We start from the raw sequence: 25183 nt of genomic DNA, 5'->3' as shown, positions 1-25183 counted from the left end.
TTTAGCCACCCATGAGTTAGAAACATTAGAGACATAGGACTGGTGAGAGGTCGGGACTAGAAAAGTAGATCATTGTAGTAAAAACCATGAAAATGCAGAGAGGTTGTATGTATACAGATCAAGGGACAAAGCACTTTGTGGTTCCTACAGGGGATAGAGAAAGATGAGAAAGAAGAGTCACCAGTTCACCACACATAAAAAAATTGGTGGAAAAAAGCACACACAATGGTGTTCCATGAAGCAGGACAGAGCATTTGTATTGGGCTTCCCACATCCATCAACCCAACAGTGTGGGATGTCTCCAGGCCTGAGTTAGCTAACTGCAAGAGCTGGCAAGAAATGTTCCATGTTATTGTTCTGACTTCCATGCGAAGCCCAACCCAAGTATTATGTCCCCTACTGCATGGAGCACCACCACACAGAGGCATCCCCCCCACCCCCAAGCTTTAATGTGGAGCAAATAATATATGAAGTGACTGAGAGAAGGAGCAGTTGGAGGGAAAGGGGGAGGATCATAAGAGACAATGTCTTAGAAGCACCAGAAGATAAGGCTGATGGTTTGGTATAATCAAAAGCACCGAAGTAACAGACAAATGAAAAAGAATGAGGATTCAGAAAAAGCTTTTATATTTGACCAAGAGAGACTCATTGGGGAAACAACACTGCTGGGAGTAGTTTCTGTAGAGTGAAACAGGTAAAAGCTGAAGGGTTACCAAGAAAAGCCAAGCCAGACATTAGGTATGAACTACTTGTTCAAGCGATGCAGAAGAGGAAGTATAGATAGAGGAAGAGATGGGTGTCAAAAGAAATGGGTTTTCAAAATACCTCTGAGAACTGAGTGACGGAAGTTGAGAGAGAGGGCAAGAAAGAGTTGAGGCAATGGAGAATTGAATGTTGAGCCTCACACAGAGACTGGGTGGGTATAACCACCCACTCACAGTTTAGCTATTATAAAACACATGTTCAGACAATCCTTTGGTTGTGTATCTTTAGAGACAGGGGCTGAGAAAATGGAAGGTAGCTGGGTTAGTCCATTAGTAAAAATGCAACAGTAACAGTACGGTAATACCTTTATTAGGACCAGCTAAAAGGTCACAAAGTAGCAAGCAAACTCTTGAGTTCATCAAAACTCTCAATCAGGCTGGATGTTAAGCAAAACGTATGTGGGGAAGAGATGCTGCTAGGTAAGATCAAGTTATAGTTTCCTGTACTTTGTTCTGTGAATGTTTCTAATAACTGCCTCAAGTTGTCATATTAGGTAGCATCAAACACAATAAACTTCAGTAACATGAGATGACAAGGCAACCAGAAGGCAGTAGCATCCATCACTACAGAAGAACTATGTCGTGTGCTAAATGAAGGCCAGACTGAGTGATCTCGGTTATTATAGTTAGCACTGCATATGCCCAATTTGGTACTTAATAGTATACTGTTGATTGAATGCTTTTGCTATCACAGCATTTACTGGCAATCAGTAGACCACATTTGCTGGCATTTCCACCATTGCTGAAACAGAACAAAAAAAGCAGCCCGCACACCTCTAATTCTAATTCCACCCACTCCTTTTTTTTTTTTTTTTTTAACATCCTTAGTATCTTTTAGATGCTTCAGGGGGTCTTCACTATTTAAAAAGATTGCTGGGGGGAAACATAACAATTACAAAGTATACTACGTTCACAATACACTTTTCTAAAAGAATCCTGTTTCTGATACTGTACTTTATTAAATGCTTTGCTACAAGATACAGTAATGAAGATTTCTGTTTCTTCTTCTTCACCCATTGCTTCTTTAAAGGCCATGATCCTACACTGTAGAATGTGCTTTGGTGCAATCGTAATGTGTGTTGGTGATAGTTTCGTGGGGGGGGGGGGGGGGAGATCCCTCTAAAATTTGAAAGACACTTTTTGCAATACAAATATTTGAAACACATTGCAATTGACTTCCATAAGCTTGCACCAGGTGCCGCCAAGAACAGAAGTGCAGTATCCACATACAATTTGGAAATTATATCAAAGGGACTCGTCTCCCTGAAATAATGATTCTGACAATGGTAGTTTAAAATACCATATTTCAGAATTTTACCCAAACCCACATTTGTCACTTGCAAAAGCACCTAGCGTTGCTAATAAAAACATACTATTTGTTCACGCTAATGTCTTTAAGCATCAGTTTCCAGAGGTTAATCAAATTTGAGATAGGTTATCATCATTCCCCTTTTACTTTGGGCAGTAGGACAATTGTTCCTTTCAAGCCGCACAATGTTAAGAAGCACAGGCTCATGATAAGTGCAAAACAATACCACTGGAGGATTCTCTATCAAAAGAAGTGAAAAAAAGTTGACAGTAAATCTACAGGGAGAGCTTAAACTGAATTCATTTCATGGAAACTTCAATCCATGTGGCAGCAGTCTTCATTGTACTTGAATAAAAGGAGAAAGATGAATTTTAAACCTTTGCAGGTAACATCACAACATTTACTTTTTAAAGTAGTCCTCAGAGCCACAGAGAGATACTGCATTACTTGATAAAATTGGGATTTCTATTACTGTAGGTTCAGTGCACCAGTACTGCAAAGCTGATCATGCAGGTTGTAGTTATCAAAGTCTCACCATTAACTTTTGTTTGTAAACACACTGTATAAAATGGGTGGACAATTTATGGCCCTCCAGATGTTTTGGCTTACAATTCCCATGATCCCTCACCTAGCTATGCCAGCTAGGGTTGATTGGAGTTGTAGGCCAAAACATCTGGAGGGGCCACAAGTTCCCCAGCCCTGTTTTATAAAGACCATGATGTACACATAACACAGGTCTTGTCTAATCTCTTTTCAGTACATCCATGTGACCGTGCTGTAACAATCACATAGATGCAAAAGAGTCCTAATTAGATCAGACTATCTAGTCCAGCATCCTGTTTTCAGTACTTACCATCCAGACCTTTCTGGGAAGTCCACAAGCAGGGCATGAAGATCTAATCTGTTGTTTGCCTCCAGCAAACAAAATTTAAGAGTATACTGCAACTTTCGTCAGCCTTGTGCCTCCAGATGTTTTGGACTACAATGACCAGGATTCCTGGCCACTGGCTATATTGGCTGGGCTGATGGGAGTTAAAGTCCAAAACATCTGGACGGCACCAGGATGGTGAAGGCTGGTATATTGCCTTTGAACATGGAGGATTTATGCAGCCATTGCGGTGTATAGCTTTATTACATCAAGTCTCCATGAATTTGTCTAATCCCCTTTTAAGGCCATTGGTGTCACATCTTCTGGCAGTGAATTTCATATATGATGCACTGCATATTTTCTTGTGTATGTCCTCTGTCTATTGTCAGTCAATTTCACTGGGTGACTTTGTGGCTTAGTATTATGTGTGACAGAAAAGGTTCTCTGGCCACTTTCTCCACACCGTTCTTAATTTTAGAAATCACTCTCACATGCATTCTTCCACCGCCCCCAACTATAAGCCCCTCAAACTTTATCTTTTTCTTATAAGGAAATGCTCTAGCCCTTTCCTCATTTTGGCTGTCCTTTTAATACATCCAAATGAAATTTTAATACATTAAAATGGAACAGAAAAGCATATTCTGAAATGCATTTACAAAGGACCAGTCACAATGTGCTTTCTAAACAAATAGGCTGAATAACAATAAGTCACTTTCTTAAAGTGTATTTCACATTTATTACATGAAAACTACATATATTTGCACACAAGAAGCCATGTTTCAAACATTACCCTTGCACAAAGAAAAATACATTTTACTAAGCTTTTCCCCTTTTGTTTTTTAAAAAAGTCAAGTTTCCAAAGTATTTTGCAATACATACTTTAAAACCCCAACATCTTTTTTTTTCCAAAACAGTTGGCTAAAAGAGGTTCATTTTAAGAACACATAAGTCTTTTCTTTATATATCTATTTTTATATATGTATATACATACACATGTACACACACTCAATTCAGGGCCACATCAGTCAGTTCTGATACACACAAAATTTGCATGACAAGCTTATTTGCTTCAAGGCTCCATGATAATTATTTTGATAAATGCTTAATCCCTCTTACACTTCATCTTGTAAGCATGTACAACTCTTTTCTAAAGATCCTGCATCAAAGTAGTCTCAGGGATATATTGTTGCTACTGTGCTATATTTTCATAGCAGAAATATGAAGGCAATTGCTAGTTTTGGAAGGCTCACTTCCTTTATTAATGTATAGGAAAAGGACACTGACCTGTGGAAGGCAGAAGATCAAATAATTTTAGTGCAAGAATAGTCAGTGGAATTACCTATATACAACTTGTAACAAGTACACCATAATAAATCAATCCAAAAGGTTTGCTTTTGAATCTTCAAATATTTAGTTCTTTAAGAACTGCTTTCATTCCAGCTCTTCATTCGTCAACTTGCTGATATGAAATTGCATAGGTATTTTCCTCATCGTCCTCCCTGATGAAGAAAAAGGAAACTTATGAAAATGTGCAAAGATACCTATAAATTACTCCACGGTACTTCAATCAACTGCAATAACACTACTTCAAAGTAAATAATTTGAGAATTGCTGCTGAACTGCCATTCATTGAAACCCAGGGTGCGTACAAGCAGGATCTTACGATGCAGCAACTGTTCAATCTGTGTACAGATACTATAGCGCTAGAAGATGTCACTTTATCACAAAAGCCACTGTCAGGTCTGCTACACTCATGTTACTCTCTCATTGTTGGAACAAGCAGGAGAGAGGCACAGTCCCATTCTGGTTCCCCTGCTTCTCTCCTGCCGCCACCAGCTCCATTGCTAGCTGTCAGTTTTACATGAGGGTTACACAGCAGTGAGCAGGATTCCAAAAATTATGCAAAATCATGGCAAAGCAGTAAAATGGAGGGGAAATTGTGCAAATTGCATGGCAGAACAGTAGATCAAAGGGGGAAAGTACACAAAATTAATGGCGGGGCAGTAGAACAGAGGGGAGATTTGTGCAAATTTCATGGCAGGAAAAATAAAAAATAATGTACTCAGGTATGGGGGACATACTCATAAATATGGTCAAGGTTTTCCAAGTAAATTAGTAATCTGCTGAATATTATTTAAGGATCCTAACAAGTACAGTACTTAAGTAAAGTTCTGATAAATGAACCAACTGCCAGCTTTGGGTGCACATCCTTGCATCTCACCTTCATCCATTTATGTCAATAAAGTCTTCCTGTGGTCAAGGAATGCCTGCTCCTTCTGCCTTCTCTTTTGGATTCACTCTGATGCTAAGGACCCTAACCCTCACCTCTGTGACAAACCTTCAGACAGATCAAATGAAAGATATAGCTTTCTTCCATCCCCAAATTCTCTCCCACCAGTTTTCCAGCATCCAGTGCTTCCCTGCATGCCCATGTCAACTGCTGAAGCATTCACTCTTGGCTTGCTGCTGCCACATCTCCCTCTTTTCATATCTCTTGTCGTCCTCCAAATTGCAAATTTACTTTGCAATTTGCCCTTTATTTTACTTTCTCAATAAAACATTTTTTTAAAAGAAAGAAGCTAAGGCCTCATCTCTGTTGCTCCCTCCTGAGTGCCTTAAGCAGCCCCTTGTTACCTAGACCAAAGTTCCTTAACCTAGGCATGCTGTGTTCCTTTGTATTTTTTTTTTAGTAAATGTGCTAGTTTCTGGGCCATCACTATCATATTAATCGCAGCCAGTCCTCAGGCAGAATAGAGCCAGGGATGCAGAGGGAAAAGGTTTCCCTAACACCAGTGTAATTCTTCCCAATAATTCATGTGCCGGAAGGGCTTATTCCTGGAACATGGAAAAATATATGTATAGAGATAGGTGTCCCAAGCAAGTATGGTAACATTACCATTATTCCATCTTACAGAAAATTGAGTCTAATATTCTTGACAGAAAGCTGACAGCAAGAATACTGTAACTCAGCTTTAGACAACAGCATTAAAATTTGCAAGAACTTATTATTTATTTATTTATTTCATTTCATTTCATTTCTATACCGCCCAATAGCCGAAGCTCTCTGGGCGGTTCACAAAAATTTAAACCAAACAACACACAATAAAACAATTTAAAATATATAGAACATTAAAACCACAATATAACAATACAACCACAATAAAACCTAGCAGTACTACAGGAGTTTAAAATACAGATTTAAAACAGCAAAGATAAAAATTTAGAAAGCTAAAATACCTGGGAAAATAAAAAGGTCTTCACCTGGCGCTGAAAGGAGTACAATGTAGGCGCCAGGCGAACCTCACTAGGGAGCTCATTCCAGAGCCGGGGTGCCACAACAGAAAAAGCCCTCCTCCTAGTAGCCACCCGCCTCACTTCCTTTGGCAGGGGCTCACAGAGGAGGGCCGCTGATGATGATCTTAAGGTCCGGGCAGGCACATATGGGAGGAGGCGATCCTTCAGGTAACCTGGCCCCAAGCCGTTAAGGGCTTTGAATGTTAACACCAGCACTTTGAATCGGGCCCGGAAACGGACTGGCAGCCAGTGCAGCTGGAAAAGTACTGGCGTAATATGAGCTCGCAGGCCAGTCCCTGTTAACAATCTTGCTGCCCTATTTTGGACGACATGAAGTTTCCGGACCGTTTTCAAAGGCAGCCCCACGTATAACGCATTGCAGTAATCCAGACGAGAAGTTATCAGAGCATGGATAACTGTAGCTAGGCTATCTCTGTCCAGATAAGGGCATAGTTGGTATACCAGCCTAAGCTGATAAAAAGTGCTCCGTGCCACTGAGTTCACCTGTGCCTCAAGTGACAGTTCTGGATCCAAGAGCACCCCCAAACTACGAATCTGATCCTTTAGGGGGAGTGCAACCCCCTCCAGAACAGGTTGAATATCACCTAGCCGGGCAGACGAACCACCCACTAACAGTACCTCCGTCTTGTCTGGATTGAGTTTCAGTTTATTAGCCCTCATCCAGTCCATTACCGTGCCCAGGCACTGGTTCAGAACAGCCACTGCCTCACCTGGTTTTGATGAGAAAGAGAGGTAGAGCTGGGTGTCATCTGCATATTGATGGCACTTCAGCCCACACCTCCGGATAACCTCCCCCAGCGGTTTCATGTAGATGTTAAACAGCATGGGGGATAAAACAGAGCCCTGTGGAACCCCATGGCACAATTGCCATGGCACAGAGCAATAATCCCCCAGCACCACCTTCTGGAATCGGCCATCCAAGTAGGAGCGGAACCACTGTAGTGCAGTGCCTCCACCTCCCAACCCAGACAACCTATCCAGAAGGATACCATGGTCGATGGTATCGAAAGCCGCTGAGAGGTCCAGGAGAATAAACAGGGTCGCACTCCCCCTGTCCCTATCCCGGCAGAGGTCATCCCACAGGGTGACCAAGGCAGTTTCCGTTCCAAAACCAGGCCTGAAGCCTGACTGAAATGGATCTAGATAATCCGTTTCATTCAAGAGTGCCTGGAGCTGTCCTACAACCACCCGCTCAAGCACCTTGCCCAGGAAGGGGATGTTGGCCACTGGCCTATAATTGTTAACATCCTCTGGGTCCAGGCTAGGCTTTTTCAGGAGTGGTCTAATTACTGCCCCTTTTAAAGCAGCAGGCACCATTCCCTCTCTCAAGGAGGAATTTACAACCTCCTGGACCCAGCCGGACAACCCCTCCTTGTTTGATTTAATAAGCCATGAAGGGCAAGGGTCAAGCACACAAGTGGTCGATCGGACTTGGCCAAGCACCTTGTCCGCATCCTCAGGCCTCAGTAACTGAAACTCATCCAATAAAACTGGACCAGACGGTGCTCTGAACGCCTCTACCAATGGAACTGCATTAATGGTGGTGTCCAATTCATGACGAATCTGAGCGACTTTATCCTCAAAGTGCCGCGCAAACTTGTCACAGCGTGCTACCGAGGGTTCCACCATCTCTCTCCCTGGCCCAGAATGTAACAGGCCGCGAACCACTCGGAAAAGCTCCGCTGGACGACACTGAGAAGATGCAATGCTGGTGGAAAAGAACTGCCTCTTTGCCACCCTCATCGCCACAGAGTAGGCTCGATAGTGGGCTCTTACCTGTGTTCGGTCAGACTCAGCACGAGTTTTCCTCCACCTGCGTTCTAGCCGTCTCCCCTCTTGCTTCATTGCCCTCAGCTCAGGTGTATACCAAGGGGATCAGGTGGCCGGGCTCTGCTCAGAGGGAGAGGGTGCTTGGGCGCAATCGTGTCATTATTAATAATAAATTGCACCATCTGAAACATTGCCAACAGTTTCTCAAAATGTATATTACTAAGAGAATGACGAGCAGATGAAAGACTGTCTGAAGAAACTATCAGCCTACCTACTGTTTGCTTGATGAAAGCAAGTCAAAATAGCATATGTATGCTACTTTACAAGCACATCACAGTACAAATATGTAAATCTGTTGTGGCAAGACTATCTAACACTTGTTCAAAGCGGTAGATACTTAAAGACAATTATTTTTGGAGTATCTATTCAGCAGACAGAATCCTATTTATTCCAGTGCACGAACATATAGTCAGGGCCAGAAATATTGGAACAAGGATAACTGTTTTGGCAGTTGGCCTCCGTACACCACCACATTGAAGTTGAAAGAAAACACACCCAGATGGGAGTGAAGTCAGGACTTTCAGCTGTAATTCAAGGGTTTGACAAAAGTGGGGCACTAACCATCCAGGAAGGACAGCCGGTGGCATACACACACACCCATCGTTGGTGGCTCATAAGTAATGGAACAAACCAACAGCATTTCAAACTTAAGGATCGCCTTTAATACCTGGATGAAAATCCTTTGCAGTCAATGACTGCCTGAAGTCTGGAACCCACAGACATGACCAAATGCTGAGTTTCCACCCTCGGGAAGCTTTGCCAGGCCTTTACTGCAGCTGCCTTCAGCTGCTGCTTCTTTGTGGGTCTTTCTGCCTTCAGTCTTGTCTTCAGGAAGTGAAAAGCATGCTCTATTGGGTTGAAATCAGGTGACTGACTTGGCCATTGAACAACATCCCACTTCTTTGCCTTCAGAAACTCTTGGGTAGCTTTTGCTGTATGTTTTGGGTCATTATCCATCTGCAATATGAAGTGGCGTCCTATCAGTTTGGCAGCATTCGGCTGAATCTGAGCAGAAAGTATAGCCCTATACACTTCAGAATTCATCCTGCTGCTTTTATCAGCAGCCAGGTCATCAATAAACACCAGTGACCCAGCTCCATTGGCAGCCATACATGCCCATGTTGTAACACTGCCTCCACCATGTTTGACAGATGATGTGGTATGCTATAGATCATGAGCTGTTCCTTTCCTTCTCCATACTTTTCTCTTCCCATCATTCTGGTACAAGTTAATCTTGGTTTCATCAGTCCAAAGAATCTTATTCCAGAACTGGGCAGGCTTTTTTAGGTGATTGCTGGCAAAGGCTAATCTGGCCTTTCTGTTCTGGAGCGTTACCAGTGGTTTGCACCTTGCTATGAAGCCTCTGTATTTACATTCATAAAGCCTTCTCTTGACTGTTGTTGTTGTTGTTGTTGTTCAGTCATTCAGTCGTGTCCGACTCTTTGTGACCCCATGGACCATAGCACGCCAGGCCTTCCTGTCCTGCGCTCTCTCCCGGAGCGTGCTCAAGTTCATATTCATTGCATCCGTGATGCTATCTAGCCATCTCATCCTCTGCCGTCCCCTTCTCCTTTTGCCTTCAGTCTTTCCCAGCATCAGGGTCTTTTCCAGGGAGTTTTCTCTTCGCATTAGGTGGCCAAAATATTGGAGCTTCAGCTTCAATATCTGTCCTTCCAATGAGCAGTCAGGGTTGATTTCCTTTAGGATGGACTGATTTGACCTCCTTGCAGTCCAGGGGACTCGTAAGAGTCTTCTCCAGCACCACAGTTCGAAAGCATCAATTCTTCAGCGCTCAGCCTTCCTTATAGTCCAGCTCTCACAGCCATACATTACTACTGGGAAAACCATAGCTTTGATTAGACGGACCTTTGTCGGCAAGGTGATGTCTCTGCTTCTTACTATGCTGTCTAGGTTGGCCATAGCTTTCCTCCCAAGGAGCAAGCGTCTTTTAATTTCATGGCTACAGTCACCGTCTGCGGTGATCTTGGAGCCCAAGAAAGTCAAATCTGTCACTGCTTCCATTTCTTCCCCTTCTATATGCCAGGAAGTGATGGGGCCAGATGCCACGATCTTAGTTTTTTTAATGTTGAGTTTCAAACCAGCTTTTGCACTCTCCTCTTTCACCCTCAACAAGAGGCTCTTGAGATCCTCTTCGCTTTCTGCCATTAGGGTGGTATCGTCTGCATATCGGAGGTTGTTGATAATTCTCCCGGCAATCTTAATTCCGACGTCTGATTCATCCAACCCGGCATTTCTCATGATGTACTCTGCATATAAGTTAAATAAGCAGGGTGACAATATGCAGCCTTGTCGTACTCCTTTCCCAATTTTGAACCAATCGGTTGTTCCATCTCTGGTTCTTACTGTTGCTTCTTGACCCTCGTACAGGTTTCTCTTGACTGTAGATGTTGACAATGACATGCCTACCTCTGCAAGAGCGTTCTTGACCTGGCTAGATGTTGTGAAAGGGTTCCTCTTCACCATGAGCAGAATTCTGCGGTCATCCACTTTAGTTGTCTTCCGTGGTCTGCCAGGCCTTTTGCTGTTGCTGAGCTTGCCAGTTAATTCCTTCTTTTTCAGGATGTTCCAAACGGCTGTATTGGCCACTCCCACTGTTTTGCTATCTCTCTGATGGGTTTATTTTGTTTCCTCAGCCTAATGATGGCCTCCTTCATTCACATGGACACCTCTTTGGACCTCATGTTGGGGGTTCCAGTGAACAGCTACCAAATGCAAATGTAACACTCAGAACCACCTCCAGGCCTTCTACCTGCTTGATTGGTCATGGGGTGCCCAGGAAACAGGCCACACCTGGCCATGCAGCTGCTTGTCAGCCATTCGTTCCATTACTTATGAGCCACCAACGATGGGGGTGGGGGTATGCCACCGGCTGTACTTCCTGACTGGTTAGTGCCCCACTTTTGTCAAACCCCTTGAATTACAGCTGAAAGTCCTGGCTTCGCTCCCATCTGGGTGTGTTTCCTTTCAGCTTCAATGTGGTGGTGTACAGAGGCCAACTGCCAAAACAGTTATCTTTGTTCCAATATTTCTGGCCCTGACGGTATATGCACAAAGCCCCTATCCAGTATAATTTGCAGCAGCTGCTTTGTGAGAAATAACCAAAAGTTATTTTGAAATGTTATTTCAATATGAGAGACCAAAATGATCAATTATACAATCAGACACAATGGAAAATTAGTACAAACAATTGCCCTGTTATATATCCGTATTGAGGCATACCATGTACATTTGTTCATAAGCCATAAAACCGCAGGGGCTTAAGAGTGCAATCAATGCACATAAGCTTGGCTGATATACACTGAAACTCAGAGGAACAAACAGAAGGGCTTGTCTATAAAAGCTGTTAAGACTGACATGGAACAAAGGCCTAAGATTCACAACTTGCAATATTTAAGTTTCACACAGCTGCAAGGGACGCAGATGGCCAGAGAGGTCTGTACATAACACAGTTATCAGATAACTATTATGAACCTAATCAAGTTATGTCCAGTGGCAATCCAGTGCACCAAGTAAATAGAATTCTGCAACAATTATAAATTACATGTACTGAGCAGTTTCTTATTTTGCACTATGCAGGTTTTGCTAGTTTGCACAATTGGCTTTGCTAGTCATTGCAGGAAGAAAGGTCACTGAAGTCCTGCTTACAACCCTTGAAAATTGTTTTCAGCTATGTCAGGAAGCTGATTTCTGCATCCACTACTATACTCTTTGCTTTTTCTATATTCTCATGTAAAGAATACACACATCCTGACTATATTGATGGATGTATCAGGCAGCACACCTCATAAATGAAGCAACAAAAGGAGGATTCTTTTATTAGAAAATTTTCTATCCTTCAGTGTCCCTGTAGAGCAGAACAGACCTCGTTTTTAAAAAAATATAATTCAAACTAGCCATATGTTTAATGGCCTATATCATGGAATGATGGCCAGATTGCATTAAGGAAATGAACTGAAGTATGTCAACATTTCTGCAGACGATTTTTTTGAACTACAGTAATTTCTAAATTTAGTCAATGCAGCTTTTAAATAAAAGCAGTATAATAAAAATGCCAAGGTAATATGCAAATATACAAAACAACTGCTCTTCTCTTGGAAATTGGTTCTTTAGCATCTTTAGTAGGCTTGACGTCCTGGGCAAGGAAATAATGATTACGCATAAATGGTCAAGAATGAATGAGGGCCTACAGATTTAAGCAACTCTCAGCATGGCTACAGTCTGGACACACAACTGAGAAACAGGGCAGGACTTGGAAATCCCTTCTGGAAGGCAACCTTGCATTAACTGTGTACCAAATCTAGATCTCTCAGGCTGCAATCCTGGCATACTTACTTGGGAGCAAACCTTTCTGAACTCAACGCGAATTGCTTCTAAGTAAGTTGCATGACTCAACATGAGCCGGAACATAATTTACTGCAGCATTAGTGTACCCACTGCTAAGGTGACTACGAGATAAAAATAACAAAGAATAAAATAAAAATCTTTCTATCCTAATGTTTCATTCACTACAATGTGAACTTACTTCTAAGACCAATATCAATATTAATATTAGTAACATTTCCTCCTAAAAAGACTGATGTTCAGTGATCAGCCAGTTGTAATCACTGCCGTATAGATTTGATGGAACTTCAGTTGAAAAAAAACCCTCACTGATGTAAATACCCCCCAAAAACTGCAACAAGGAAGTCTGAGAAAATGCCATGCAGGTCAGCAAAAAAGCCTTAGTAAGATAGGTTGCACATTGCCTCTCCCTACTTTAGTCATTCTGACTAAAGCTTTTTAAAGCATAGCTTTTTCTATGTGACATTTCCTGAGCCTCTGAAATAAATATCCTCCCACACACTCAATTCTGCATAAGGGTTATTAAAAACAAAGTATTTGCAGTGTCATCCACCTTAATTGTCAGGTCAATACCACCTAATTAAATATTAATGTCACCTTTCTATCAAGTACCTCAAGAGCTTTATCAACACAGGCCATTACATACACATCAGAGATGACATGTAGGTGAAATGTTGATGTATGAAAGCTATTCTTTCATAAAGGCAACAGATTCCAGAATACAACACTTCCAAACCGGCAGCAGGAGAGAAAAAGATGTAGAACTGAAATTCTTAATACACATCAGAATTTCAGGCTAAGAATCAAAGCTAAAATAGACCAAAACTGAGTCAAACTGAAGCCTTGTTGTTGTTTTAATGAATGACAATAAAAGAAGTTTAAAAGATTTAGTCCATGGGAAGTGGAATAGGAAAGCAAAACAGGAAATGTGGAAGAAGGAAACACAGACACACAAGCAATGAGCCCTGATGGACGTACGTTGCACAAGTGTGGGTCTCTGAGAAAAGGAAGGATTAAACCATGAAGAACACAGGTGATGAAACATGAAGGTTACAAATTATGTTCAAGAAAGATTAGGGACAGGGTTTGAAGTGCTACTTAGGAAAAGCATCAGAAAGATTGAGGCTCAAAGAAAGCAATAGCTAACAGGTCAAACATAAGATATGTATCTAAAGCTAAAAGTAACATATTATAACCTTTTGTCTCCGCATATATCCTTGGAGAGGACATAAATCTTTATGAGATGGCTATTTACAATTAACTGCACAACTACAGCAATTGCAGAGCAGAATATTGTTGTGGAAAACAATGGTAAAAGTATCTCCAATTATTCGATCTCAAATTTAGTCCAAAAGGACAGCACACACGAGAACTGGAAATACTTAGCATTATACTTTTAATTGCTTGCCCTATACAAAGCTGATTACTTCTGTTTTCTAGGTGTTCAAATAAAAAACCAGGAAGTGAAATTTGTAACCACTTAGCTAACCAGGTGCTTGAAATTTTCCTAACCTAATCTGTAAACATGGAAATTTAAGACTAATTTTAGATATCTTCCAGAAGCATTATAATCCCTTAAGAAACAGGATGGTATTTTAGTAGGTATCTTACTCTTTTTCATATGCTAGTGTTTAATTACCCACCCTAAGCCTTCAAAATGTGTTTAAATAAATAAGGCCGCAATCCTACGGCTGCTAGTCAGTGGCTAGACAGCCATATAATTCAGTTCCCAGGAACCAACCTCGGAGCCCACGCTCCAAGGTCGGTTCCCAGAGAACCACCCCCGCCCCTCTCATGCCGCCTTGTAGGCAGCACGGATCAGTCCCGCACTCTGCACTTGTAAGAGCAGCACAGACCGGTGAAAACAGGGCATTCCCAGGGGTGGGCCGAGGAGGTCGGAGATGCTGGTACAACACATCCTATGTGCTGTCCGGCCGCCACTTCCTGCACTCCAAGTCCTGTGGCTACACAGCCGAAATTGGCTGTCTAACCATGAAAGTAGAGCAGGAGCGAGGAGGGGATCCGCTCCTCACCACTCCTCCTGCCCTGCACTGGATAGGCGGTTGCTCCTGGGGTCGGAGGTGACCATCAATCTACATAAGTAAATAAAATTTTACCTGTTATCTTCAGGTTTTAATTTCCTAGCTGCCTGTTTGGACAACTTAATCTGCAAATCCAGTCTGTGTAGAAAATCTTTGGCAGATAATTCTTCAGGTGGGGGAAGCGGATTGTCAGGTTCTTGAGGACTAGGTGAAGAGTTGTCTTCCTGAATTGTCACTGGTCCTTCTTCACAAGAAGGGGGGCTGTTAGTTTCATTCTCAGGAGACTCCAGTGAATTAAGTCCATTAAACAGCAACGGTTTCTCAGATATAACTGGGATATTCAATGATTTTCTCAGAAATATACAGTCATTTGTGAACAGTTTATTTGCCCTTTTTATTTGTTCCATCTGAAAAAGACAGAGAAATATGTTTACTGATTCCAATCAAGCAAATATCATAACAGCCAAAATACCATTTCCTCATGGCATTAAGTTTCTTTCTTAAATATATATATCCAGTATATGAATTCAATTATTCTAGTGGCTCTTCTTTCAAAATATATACTAGAAAATGTATCCTTAAATAACACAGTTACCATCCTGTGCTCCCGTAAGCCATATTCCCCTATTGGTGTCCCATTATAATATCTCTTGCAAAGAGTGCAAAATAATGCAGCAAAGCAAGAATAAAATTCTGGCCATGTTACAGTACGACAATCACTCAATCCCAGACAGCCATACAAGTTCTCTCTCCCTCACTCAGCAGCGAGTAACAGAATTGGAAGTCATGCACCGAGATGCCTAGTGCAACTCCTGGCCATATAATCTTGCAGCAGGGGTTGGAAGTTAGGGGTCCCAAGAGTTTATCTGGCTTTCAAGTTGCCCCCTCAACCATGTGCTAGAGATAGCTGTTTTAAGTTACACGGGAGGCAGAAAGAGGACCTTGTCAGCTTGCCTACATCCCTCCCTCTCTCCTTCGCATGCCAGTTAACTCCTCAAATAATTAAAATAAAGGAGACCCTAGAACTACAGGGGCATTCAACTGAAGAATAGTGGTTTTAATTGTACCACACCTCCATCATCCAAATTCTCAGATGGTGCTAGGAACAAGTTGTAATTATTCGTAATGGGACACTAAACTGACAGTCAACAGGAGTCCCTGGTGACTGTTCCACAAACATGTTCCATCATCACTACAGCTGAAAAATAACAAGCTGCTATAGACATGTGAATATTTAAGTTAAAAGAAAGGTTTTGGAGACCTCCTGTATTTCCAACTCTAAGTGAGTAAACAAAAATGGAAATTAAGATGTTTTCTTTTTAATTTCTTTGGGATCCCAAGGATTAAAGGGTTTGTGGTTTTGCTGTTATTGTATATTAACGCTGAAGCCGCACTGCTTTTTCATGTGAACCATCTGAAAAAGCACAGTATACTTCCCCCCCCCAAAAAAAAGAGTATTTTCTCTATGATATTTCTTCTCATTTTCAAAATGGGCTAGCAAGGTGTTGACTTGCTGCCAGCTACAGTGCAGCTTTATAAATAATGCACCTAAAGCTATTGTGTAACTTGGGCTCTTGTTCCATGCAGCTTCTCTATAAGGTTGCTTAAAAACATGGCATTTTAAGGACTGGTTTACAAATCCTATATCAAGTGATGGGCTTCCATGTGGAAGTGAGCCATCACAAATTAACACTACTACAGATGGAATTTTCATATCACCTCTAACACAATATTCTTGAGTCAGCTTACACATTCAGCTGCAAGTAATGAACTACTAAGCAGGATTGATCTTCATAGCTAAGAGGGAATTTGAACCCAGATCTGCCTGCTCCTTATCCAACATTCTATCCACTACACCACTTGCAAAAAGAATAGTTCTTCCACACATCTTGACTCAAAAACCATATTTTTGCCACCAAACTGAGTTTTCTACATGCACTCATTCATGAATTATTACATATCCACATTCACATATCCACCACCTTGCAGTTAGTGCCACATATCCACCACAGAATGGATCCCACAGAATTTATTTTATTTATTATAGTTTTAATCTGCCTAATAACAAATGTTCTTTTTTCCGTTTATTGAAAGCCTATTATGAGCATGTCTATCCAAGTTATTTTTGTACCTATATGGTCCAGAAACACATACAAACATCAAGATTCTATGCACATCTATGTTTAATAGTGGTCTATTATAGATCCTGGACTATTACAATAATAGAATAAGTAATTAACTTGTAGTTCACTGCTTTCCAGAAAAGAAAGCTTCTGATTTGGCTGCATAATGAAATACAATGAAACCAAATGTTTACCTTGAAACTACAGAAATAGTATTTTACTGCATGCGTGCATACACAAGGCCAGGCTAGATATTTGCTTGCCAGTATACAGCACAGGATGTGGTTATATGCAAGGTTACTTACAATGGATATGGAATACAACACAGTTGCCAAAACAGTTTAACATGCCCTAATATAGCAACATTTGAAATGCTGCTTATGTTATGCTACATGGCATTTTCAAAAAGTATATTGAGACTCATTGTAAGAACTATCTAACTTTAAAATTTTAAGAAGAGGAAGTTCTGGGAAAGGCTGCATGAGCTAGGGACTCATGGCAGCTAGGAACAAAAGGATCATGATGTTAACGTGCTAGCAACTTGCCTTACTTGGAATTAAAGTTCATGACTTGTGTGTCCTCTGCTTTAACTCAATCAATGCGAGTTGCCCTCATATGAGGAAAAAAGCAAGTCTGGAAACTCCAGATAAATGCAAATGCCCTCCTGACTTCAAGGTCACCACCACAGTCAAGCAACCCAAAAGATAACCTTCAATTTGGCCAATATAGTCTTGCTAGGAAATGTGGTCGAATCCTGGAGCATCCTCACCTCCAGACACATCACCAGCACCGCCTGGATGCACTTTGTTCTAAGAACTTCTACCCATTTGTCCTATGGAAGCCTGGCTTTTGTCATACGTAATCAACCAGCCCAAATTCAGCCCCAAAGCCAAGAATCTAAGGAAGGCTTCTATTCATTCTCCAGTACCAAGCTACTGAAACCTTTGTTCAGTCCTGTCCTGAGTACATCCTAAGTTGCTGCCTGCCTGAACTCTATAAATGCCCTTGAAGAAATTGAGTAGATCCTCCACAGAACCCAATGCACTCAGCCACTCTGTTGTATGGCTCTTAGATCCTCCCAGGTTCACCTGGCAAGCTAACCACTCCTCATGAACCACCTCTAGCATTCTCTCTCTCTCCCTCTCTCTGGGACTAAATCCATCTTTCCAGGACTAGAGTTTTCCTCTTCAATAGTGCTACCTAGCTGCCTTTTATTGCCAGATAATGCCTCACCCCCTTAGATGACATCCATTTCAGTGGCGCTGCCATCACCACATTTTCAAATGCTATTTTCTTGGCTGGTTTTAGACAACACGGTGCATCTTGTTGTCTAGGAGTTCAGGGGTGACTGCCCCATTTTCAATTTATGACAAGAAGCCCTGAGAACCAGGCTAGCGAGGATTTCCAAGTGACTGTGACAAACCAGGAAGGGAGGCCCTCTGTGTTCCCTTTCCTCCAAAACTGGTAAATATACCCACTCTATTTCTCTTGATATCACTCTAAACCTATCAGTTCTAACCCTTGCATGGGCCACCCTACGCAACTGAAATTTGAGGTGGCCCATTGCTCCTAGGCTTCTAAAGACTGGCTCACATTTCCCTAGTGCCCTCCCCTGCTATTGTTCTGTCACTATTATTAGGAATAGTCTTCCAGTACAGTGTTAGGGAGTAGTATACTAAGCAATGCTTTCTTTTCTCTAAACATCTGCAGTACAATAAAACTTGAATGTTTCAAATCTAACCTTCACCTACATTCTTGAGCTAGTTTTCCCCACTAAGCACAGTGCGTAATGTGGTGTGTGCGCACAATGTCTCTGCAAAAGATTCTAATATTTACACGTCAATAGGTACATGTGTAGAGATGCAGTAACAGTATAAATATGAGCATTGTTATATATTTATTTTATGGATAAACTTCAGCTGGAAACCTAGATACTTCTTCTGTTAATGGCATAAATTCACTCTGTGAAGTATAAAATATCAATACTGTTATTCCAGTTAAATGTTTCCTGCAAAGTTTCCTTCACAGTGGAACGTGCTGCAGTCTCTGCAGCCCTTATAGCTACAGTGTATCAGTTCGCAGCACTTTTCCTGAGCTTGGCCAAGAGTTGTTCACTTCAGTTGCCACTGAGATCCACCTTCTCTCTCCCCACTCCAGTCTGCAGGATTTGGTAAATTAGGATCGCTTTGAAATATCTTTCCTCACACATGTCCTCCCTGATAGATTGCATATGTTGTGTACTGTCTGAGAGTTGCCTGTGTTGATGGATTGAGACCTACTTTAAAGCAGATACTGCTTTGCCTCATTGACTTCACACACTGCACTGGTTTTATCATACAGAAGTATGCAAACTTTTCAAGTAGCACCACAGTACCATCGGGGATACATGTTGGAGATTCTGCCACTGTCACTTTTCTGCAAAGAACAAGTCACAGCACACCTAGTGGGCATGGTCCCCAGTGCTTCACAGTGTCCTGCACCCAAATTAAGAGTTGAGTTGGGCATAAAGGACAGTCCCATGGAGGTTTGGCTGTATGACTTGGGGTAGTACAAGTCTTATTGTGGGGTACACATCTTCAGTTCCTTATTCATTTCTGTATACACTGGGCATTATTTGGGCACAAGAAAGTGTCTTGTGCCCAAACGAAGAGCAATGCTGTGATGTTTCATAGAGACCACTCACATGGAGGTTAATAGAATCCATATTTTTTTAAAAAAAGAAGTTTTTGGTATGGGTCAATGTATGAGTTTCATACTTTGGGAAATGACCTGAGCCACTGAAATAGCTTACAACAATAAAATATACCAATGCCATTTCATAAAAACAGCAACAAAAACAATCAAGAGGAAAGGCCAGAGTAAACAAGTAGGTTTTCAGGGCCTTCCTAAAAGCCTGCAGTGTTGGAGCCTGATGGACCCTCGATGGCAACCCATTCCAGAGGTGTGGAGCCACTGCAGAAAAAGCCCTCTCTCTGTACCTGCCCTCAAAGGTTGGCAAGTGGGAAGGGCCTCTATTGCTTTTCTTAAAATGTGGGCAGGCTTCCTTCCCCTTCTTCTGTTGACTTCCCTGTAACAAATTATATATTGCAAACCCTCTGGATAGGAATATATCCTCTTGTATCCTGTATGGTGCCATGCATCTTATCATATACAAATTACTTGCACTGCAATAGCCAAGATCAGGTAACGCACACACACCTGAGGTGATGCCTGTCCCAAAGTACTCGCAACTCAAATATACAAAAGACTGGAACAAGTATGGGGAGTGTAAAACATGTTTTTACAAATCAACTTTCTTTTGAGACTGTAGGTAGGAAGGATAATAGTGAATTATTTATTACCAAGTTCATTCTTATTCTAGAAACAGTATTTGATCAATCATATGAATGAAAACACTTCTCTGCTTCTGTTAAATGCTGGTGTACATCTTGTTTTGTGGTCTAAGAAGCAATTTATTAAAGGAAAGGTAAAATAAACTGTCAACCCTCAAAAGCAGCTGAAAGGGAAGCTGAAATGTGCCTTATCATACAGGGTCTTGCATAAGTATTCACACACATCCCTTTGACTTTTCCACATTTTGTTGTGTATCAACCTGGAATTAATATGGATTTAATTAGGATTTCTTGTTACTGATCTACACAAAATAGTCCATAATGTTGAAATGGGGGGAAATCTACATATTTTACAGAACTATTTATGAATAAAAACCTGAAAAGTCTGGATTGCATAAATATTCACCCCCTTTGTTGTGACACCCCTAAATAAGCTCTGGTGCAAACAACTGCCTTCAGAAGTCACATAATTAGTTGAATGGAGTCCACCTGTGTACAATTCACGCGTCACATGATCTCATAAACAGTATCATGAAGATCAAGGAGCTATCAAATCAAGCCTGGGAGAAAGTTCTGGAGAAGCACCAATCAGGGTTGGGTTATAAAAAAATATCCCAAACTATAAACATCCCCTGGAGAAATCCATTAATTAAATGGATTAAAACCATTATTACAAAATGGAAATAACATGGCACATGCACGACTCTGCCTAGAGCAGTCCGTCCACCAAAACTCAGTGACCAGGTAAGGAGAGCATTAGTCAGAGAAGCAACAAGAGGCCAATGACTCTGAAGGAGCTGGACAGATCCACAGCTGAGATGGGAGAAACCATCCATGGGACAACTAATCACCTGTATACTCCACAAAGCTGGGCTTTATGGAAGAGTGATGAGAAGAAAGCCATTGCTGGAAAAAAAAAAAACCATATCAAATCCCATTTGGATTTTGCCAAAAGGGATGTGGAAGACACAGCAAACATGTGGGAAAAGGTTCTCTGGTCTGATGAGACCAAACCTTTGGGCCTTACCGCAAAACGCTATGTGTGGCGCAAAGCCAACAGTGCTCATCACCTTGAGAACACCAACCCCACGGTGAAACATGGTGGTGGCAGCATAATGTTGTGGGGATGCTTTTCATCTGCAGGGACTGGGAAACTGGTCAGGATTGAGGGAAAGATGGATGGAGCCAAATACAGGGCAATTCTAGAGGAAACCCTGTTTCACCTGAATGTCTTAGAATGGGCTAGTGAAAGCCCAGACCTCAATCCAATCGGGAATCTGTGGCAAGACTTGAAAATTGCTGTTTACCAACGGTCCCCATCCAATCTGACAGAGCTTGAGCAATTTTGCCAAGAAGAATCGGCAAGAATTGCAGGATCCCGATGCACAAAGCTGGTAGAGACTTACTCAAAAAGACTCACAGCTGTAATTGCTGCCAAAGGTGCTTCTACCAAGTATTGACTCAGAGGGGTGAACACTTATGCAACCAAGAAATGCCAGTTTGTTTTTGTTCAATTAACTTTTGTGCCACAGTATAAACATTTTGCACCTTCAAAGTGTTCAGTATGCTGTGTAAATCAAATGGTAGAAATGTCAATTAAATCAATTTAAATTGCAAGTTGTAACACACCAAAATGTGGAAAAGTCAAACAGGGGGTGTGTGAATACTTATGCAAAGCACTGTATACTACCCATAAGTGCAAACTATCATACAAAGCAGCCCCAAGTCTTAAAGAGCTTCACCATAACTCGCCTACTTCCAGCTATTCTCTTTCAAAACTTATCTCAGGTCCCTGCCATAATGAACTTACAATAAATCTTGATAGTGGGGAAAACAACAGATGGAGGAAAGGATAACAGATAGAAGTGAGGAAGGGCCTGCAGGAAACAGACTTGGGTTACAGAAGGAAGTCATATTATTCAAGAACAAAGCCAGTGTGAACAAGTCCACTTAGTTACTTCAAACAACCCAATATATGTGCCCAGGATCTTTTGCGGTATCACCAAAAAAGCTATGACATAAATTATTTCCTGGTAGCTGCACACATTCCAGGAGTTACACCCAAGTATCCCCAGCCAGATTGCATCCTTGGGGTACACTTTTTAGATGGTGCACTGCTTCTTTGATGTATTGCTTCTAAATTGTATTGCAATCCACAGCAACCACTTCAGGTGCTTACACAGTTAACTTTTAAATAATTCAAGTTCACAGTGGCACAGTTCAATGGGGGTAGGGAAGAGGAACAGTTGTGTAACACACACCACCTTCTCCTTCTGTTCACAAACTGACTTTCACCTCCTCCCATGAAGCCTTTGTATGCACTGGGTTATGTTGGCAGCCCAACTATGTCTTTGTTCCTAAAGCAAAAGATGCTAGAATTCAAGTATGTCTGAAAGCTCTGCAATATCCCAAATGCTCAAGGCACTGACTGAACTATGATGGTGGCATCCTCCATGTGCTCAAAGGTGCTCTCTCCTCTTATCAATTATTTGCAAAGCAATGGATTGCAGCAGGACCTCCACATACAAAACCTTTGTATTCTGAACCTCCTGGGCAATATCTGACCAACTATTTTATACTGCACTCTGTGGCTTTAATTTTTGTGAACTGCCCAGACAGCTTTGGCTACTGAGCGGTACAGAAATAAATAAATAAATAAATAAAACTGTGTATTTGCTCCTAAGGGGAAAGATGCCAGAACTAAAACCTGTCTGGAACCTAAGAACAGCCCTGCTGGATCAGGCCAAAGGTCCATCTAGTCCAGCATTCTGTTCATACAGTGGCAACCCAGCTGCCTGTGGGAAACCCATAAGCAGGACTTGAGTGCCACAGCACCCTCCTGCCCATGTTTCCCCGGCATATTGCTTCTTATACTGGAGGTGGCATATAGCCATCAGGACTAGTAGCCATCAAGAGCCTTCTCCTCCATGAATTCGTCTAACCCACTTTTAAAGCCATCCAAATTGGTGGCCATCGCTGCATCTCGTGGTAGCAAATATCATAGTTTAACTATGTGCTGTGTGAAGAACCCCACCACCACCACATTCCAGATACAGTTACTCCACATGAGGGGAGGGGAAACCCTCTGCACATGCTCAGAGAGAAACACTCTTCGTATCAGTCAGGTGCCCACGAGACTGGCTGGAATTATTGGGGGGGGGGAGAACTCTGTACGTACAGAGATGCTCTCCCTCCCCTCCACCCTCTTATATCAGTCATTAGACGCCCAAGGGACTGGCTGTAATTATTCCACTGTGGTGTCAGCAGCCCCAGAGGATGACAACTCTGCACATGGTCAGAGGGAAGCACTTTCCTCTTGTCAATCACAGATGCCTGAAGTTGTCTGTAGTTGGGGGGGGGGGGCGGGCAGACAGAAAGAAGGCAGCCACTCTGCAACAGCCCTCATATTTGTTACAGATGCTCAAGAAACTGGCTGGGATTACTGGAGAAAGGAACTCTGCACGTGCTAATAGAGGTGCTCCTGCTCTCTCTAATATCAGTCAACAGACGCCTGAGGAGCTGGCTGTAATCATTCCACTGCGGTCACGGGAGCCCCAAAGGGAAGGCCCTCTGCACATGCTCCGGCGCTCTCCCCGCTGCTCTCCCCCACGCTTGGTGAGGCCACAGCACTCGGCAGAGGCTGACGACCCCTTGGCACAGAAAAACAGCGGCGGCCCGGGCAGTGGAGGCTGGTGGCCCCGAGGTCAGTGGGGCCGCGCGTCGGCTCCGGGTTTCCGTCGGGACCAGCCAGACCTCTAAGCGAGCGATCGCAGGCGCGAGGCGAAGCACCTCGGACAGCTCCTTCGGAGTTCAGACCGGCCCAGGCGGGGGCCCGCAGCGGACGCCACGGTGGCGCGGGAGGGGGGACCAGCCCGCGCGGCCGAGGCCGGCCCGGCCCTCACCTACCGTCACGCCGTACTTGAGCGCGACGCCCTGCAGGGTGTCGCCGGGGCGGAGGCGATGCTCCAGGTGGCGCCCGGTCAACGGCGCCGCTACGGTGGCCGTGCTGCCGTACGAGCGGGTCTTGGTGCGCGCCAGGCTGAGCGAGAGCTCGGCCTCCGTCTCGGCGGCGCCGGGCCCGGGAAGCGGCTCCTCCCGCAGGGACAGCCCGGGCACCGGCAGGAACTCCGCCATGGCCTTTCGCGCCTCGCTCGCTCGCTCCCTCCCTCCCTCAGCGGCAGCCTGTCCGGGCAGCGGCGGGCATGGCGGGCGCCGCGGGGACCCGGCGCCGCCGGCTGCGGCTCCTCAGCGGGGCGCCAAGAGCGACTCCGGAGGGCGGGAAAGCGCCGGCCGCGAGGGCAGCCGCAGCAACCGCCGGCTCCGCTGCGCGCGCGGGCGCGCGCGACCGGGCAAGGGCGGGAGGAAGGAGCGAGGCGGAGCGAAGAGGCCCCTCTCGGGGAACGTCGTCCCCCCGCCCACCGAGCCGCCTGGCCAGTCTGCGCCTGCGCCGGCGGCTCGCGCCTGCGCCGGCCGCGCACGCCTCCTGAGCGGGAGATGCCGGCCCTCAGCTTCCTCAGGCGGCCGTCGGCGCTCGCGCTCTCCTCCCGCCCCAACCCTCAGGCGGCCGCCGGGTGGGTTTTCAGTAACAGCCGCGCCTCGGGCGTGTGAGGCGGAGCTTCTCGTTTCCAAAACCGAAGCTCGGCCGCGCGAACGACTTAAGCGGGGAGCGGGAGAGTATCCCAGAGCATGTGCAGAGAATGCCTCCCCGCCCCGCCCTCTCAGTCCTAAGGAGCCACATCTAGAAGGCCCTCCACACGTATGCGTCTGGATCAGGCCACGCGAGGCTTCGGGACGCCTTTAAAAGTAATATTAATTAAAGGGGGCAAAGGTGTCATGCAGGCTAAAGAAGTGGGGCTGCGGGAGACGGGAGAAGGACGGAGGGGAGGGGAGGGGAGGAGAGGAAGGGGGCTAGATTTTGGTTTGTGGAAGTAAAAGGATAAGAAAGCGAAGATAGCCATGCTGGTCCCATTAGGAGGGGGGAAAAAAGAGTCCAAAATCCACAGATGGGCAATATTGCCTTTCAGGATCAACCAAAATTCCACAGAAGTGTGCAGACTTTTTAATTCTCCAGAACTCTTCATCAGGCTAGGAATGTTGGCCGTTTTCCAGTCCTCTGGTACAGAGGCTGATCTTAGGGATATTTTTGTTAGATGATCAGCAATTTCATATTTGAGTTCTTTAAGAACTCTAGGATGGATACCATCTGGGCCTGGTGATTTATTCACTTTCACTTTGTCA

General features: G+C 43.6%; 1 protein-coding gene across 1 annotated transcript; it reads right to left on the bottom strand.

The window, feature by feature from the left end:
* Positions 1–3510: 3510 nt before the first annotated feature.
* Positions 3511–24302, bottom strand: LYSMD2 (LysM domain containing 2). Its single transcript, XM_084817099.1, has 3 exons — positions 23852–24302; positions 14566–14897; positions 3511–4440 (listed from the first exon to the last, which is right to left on the bottom strand). Exons 1-3 carry the CDS (start codon positions 24077–24079, stop codon positions 4386–4388), a joined length of 615 nt encoding a protein of 204 aa, XP_084673225.1. The 5' UTR covers positions 24080–24302; the 3' UTR covers positions 3511–4385.
* Positions 24303–25183: the final 881 nt, after the last annotated feature.

This window comes from Heloderma suspectum, chromosome 11 (genome assembly GCF_057233095.1).
Source record: "Heloderma suspectum isolate Gila_16-S chromosome 11, 16-S_ref, whole genome shotgun sequence".
Lineage (NCBI taxonomy): Eukaryota > Metazoa > Chordata > Lepidosauria > Squamata > Helodermatidae > Heloderma > Heloderma suspectum.
The sequence above is the reverse complement of the archived record's forward strand: the minus strand, read 5'-3'. Positions and strand labels throughout refer to the sequence as shown.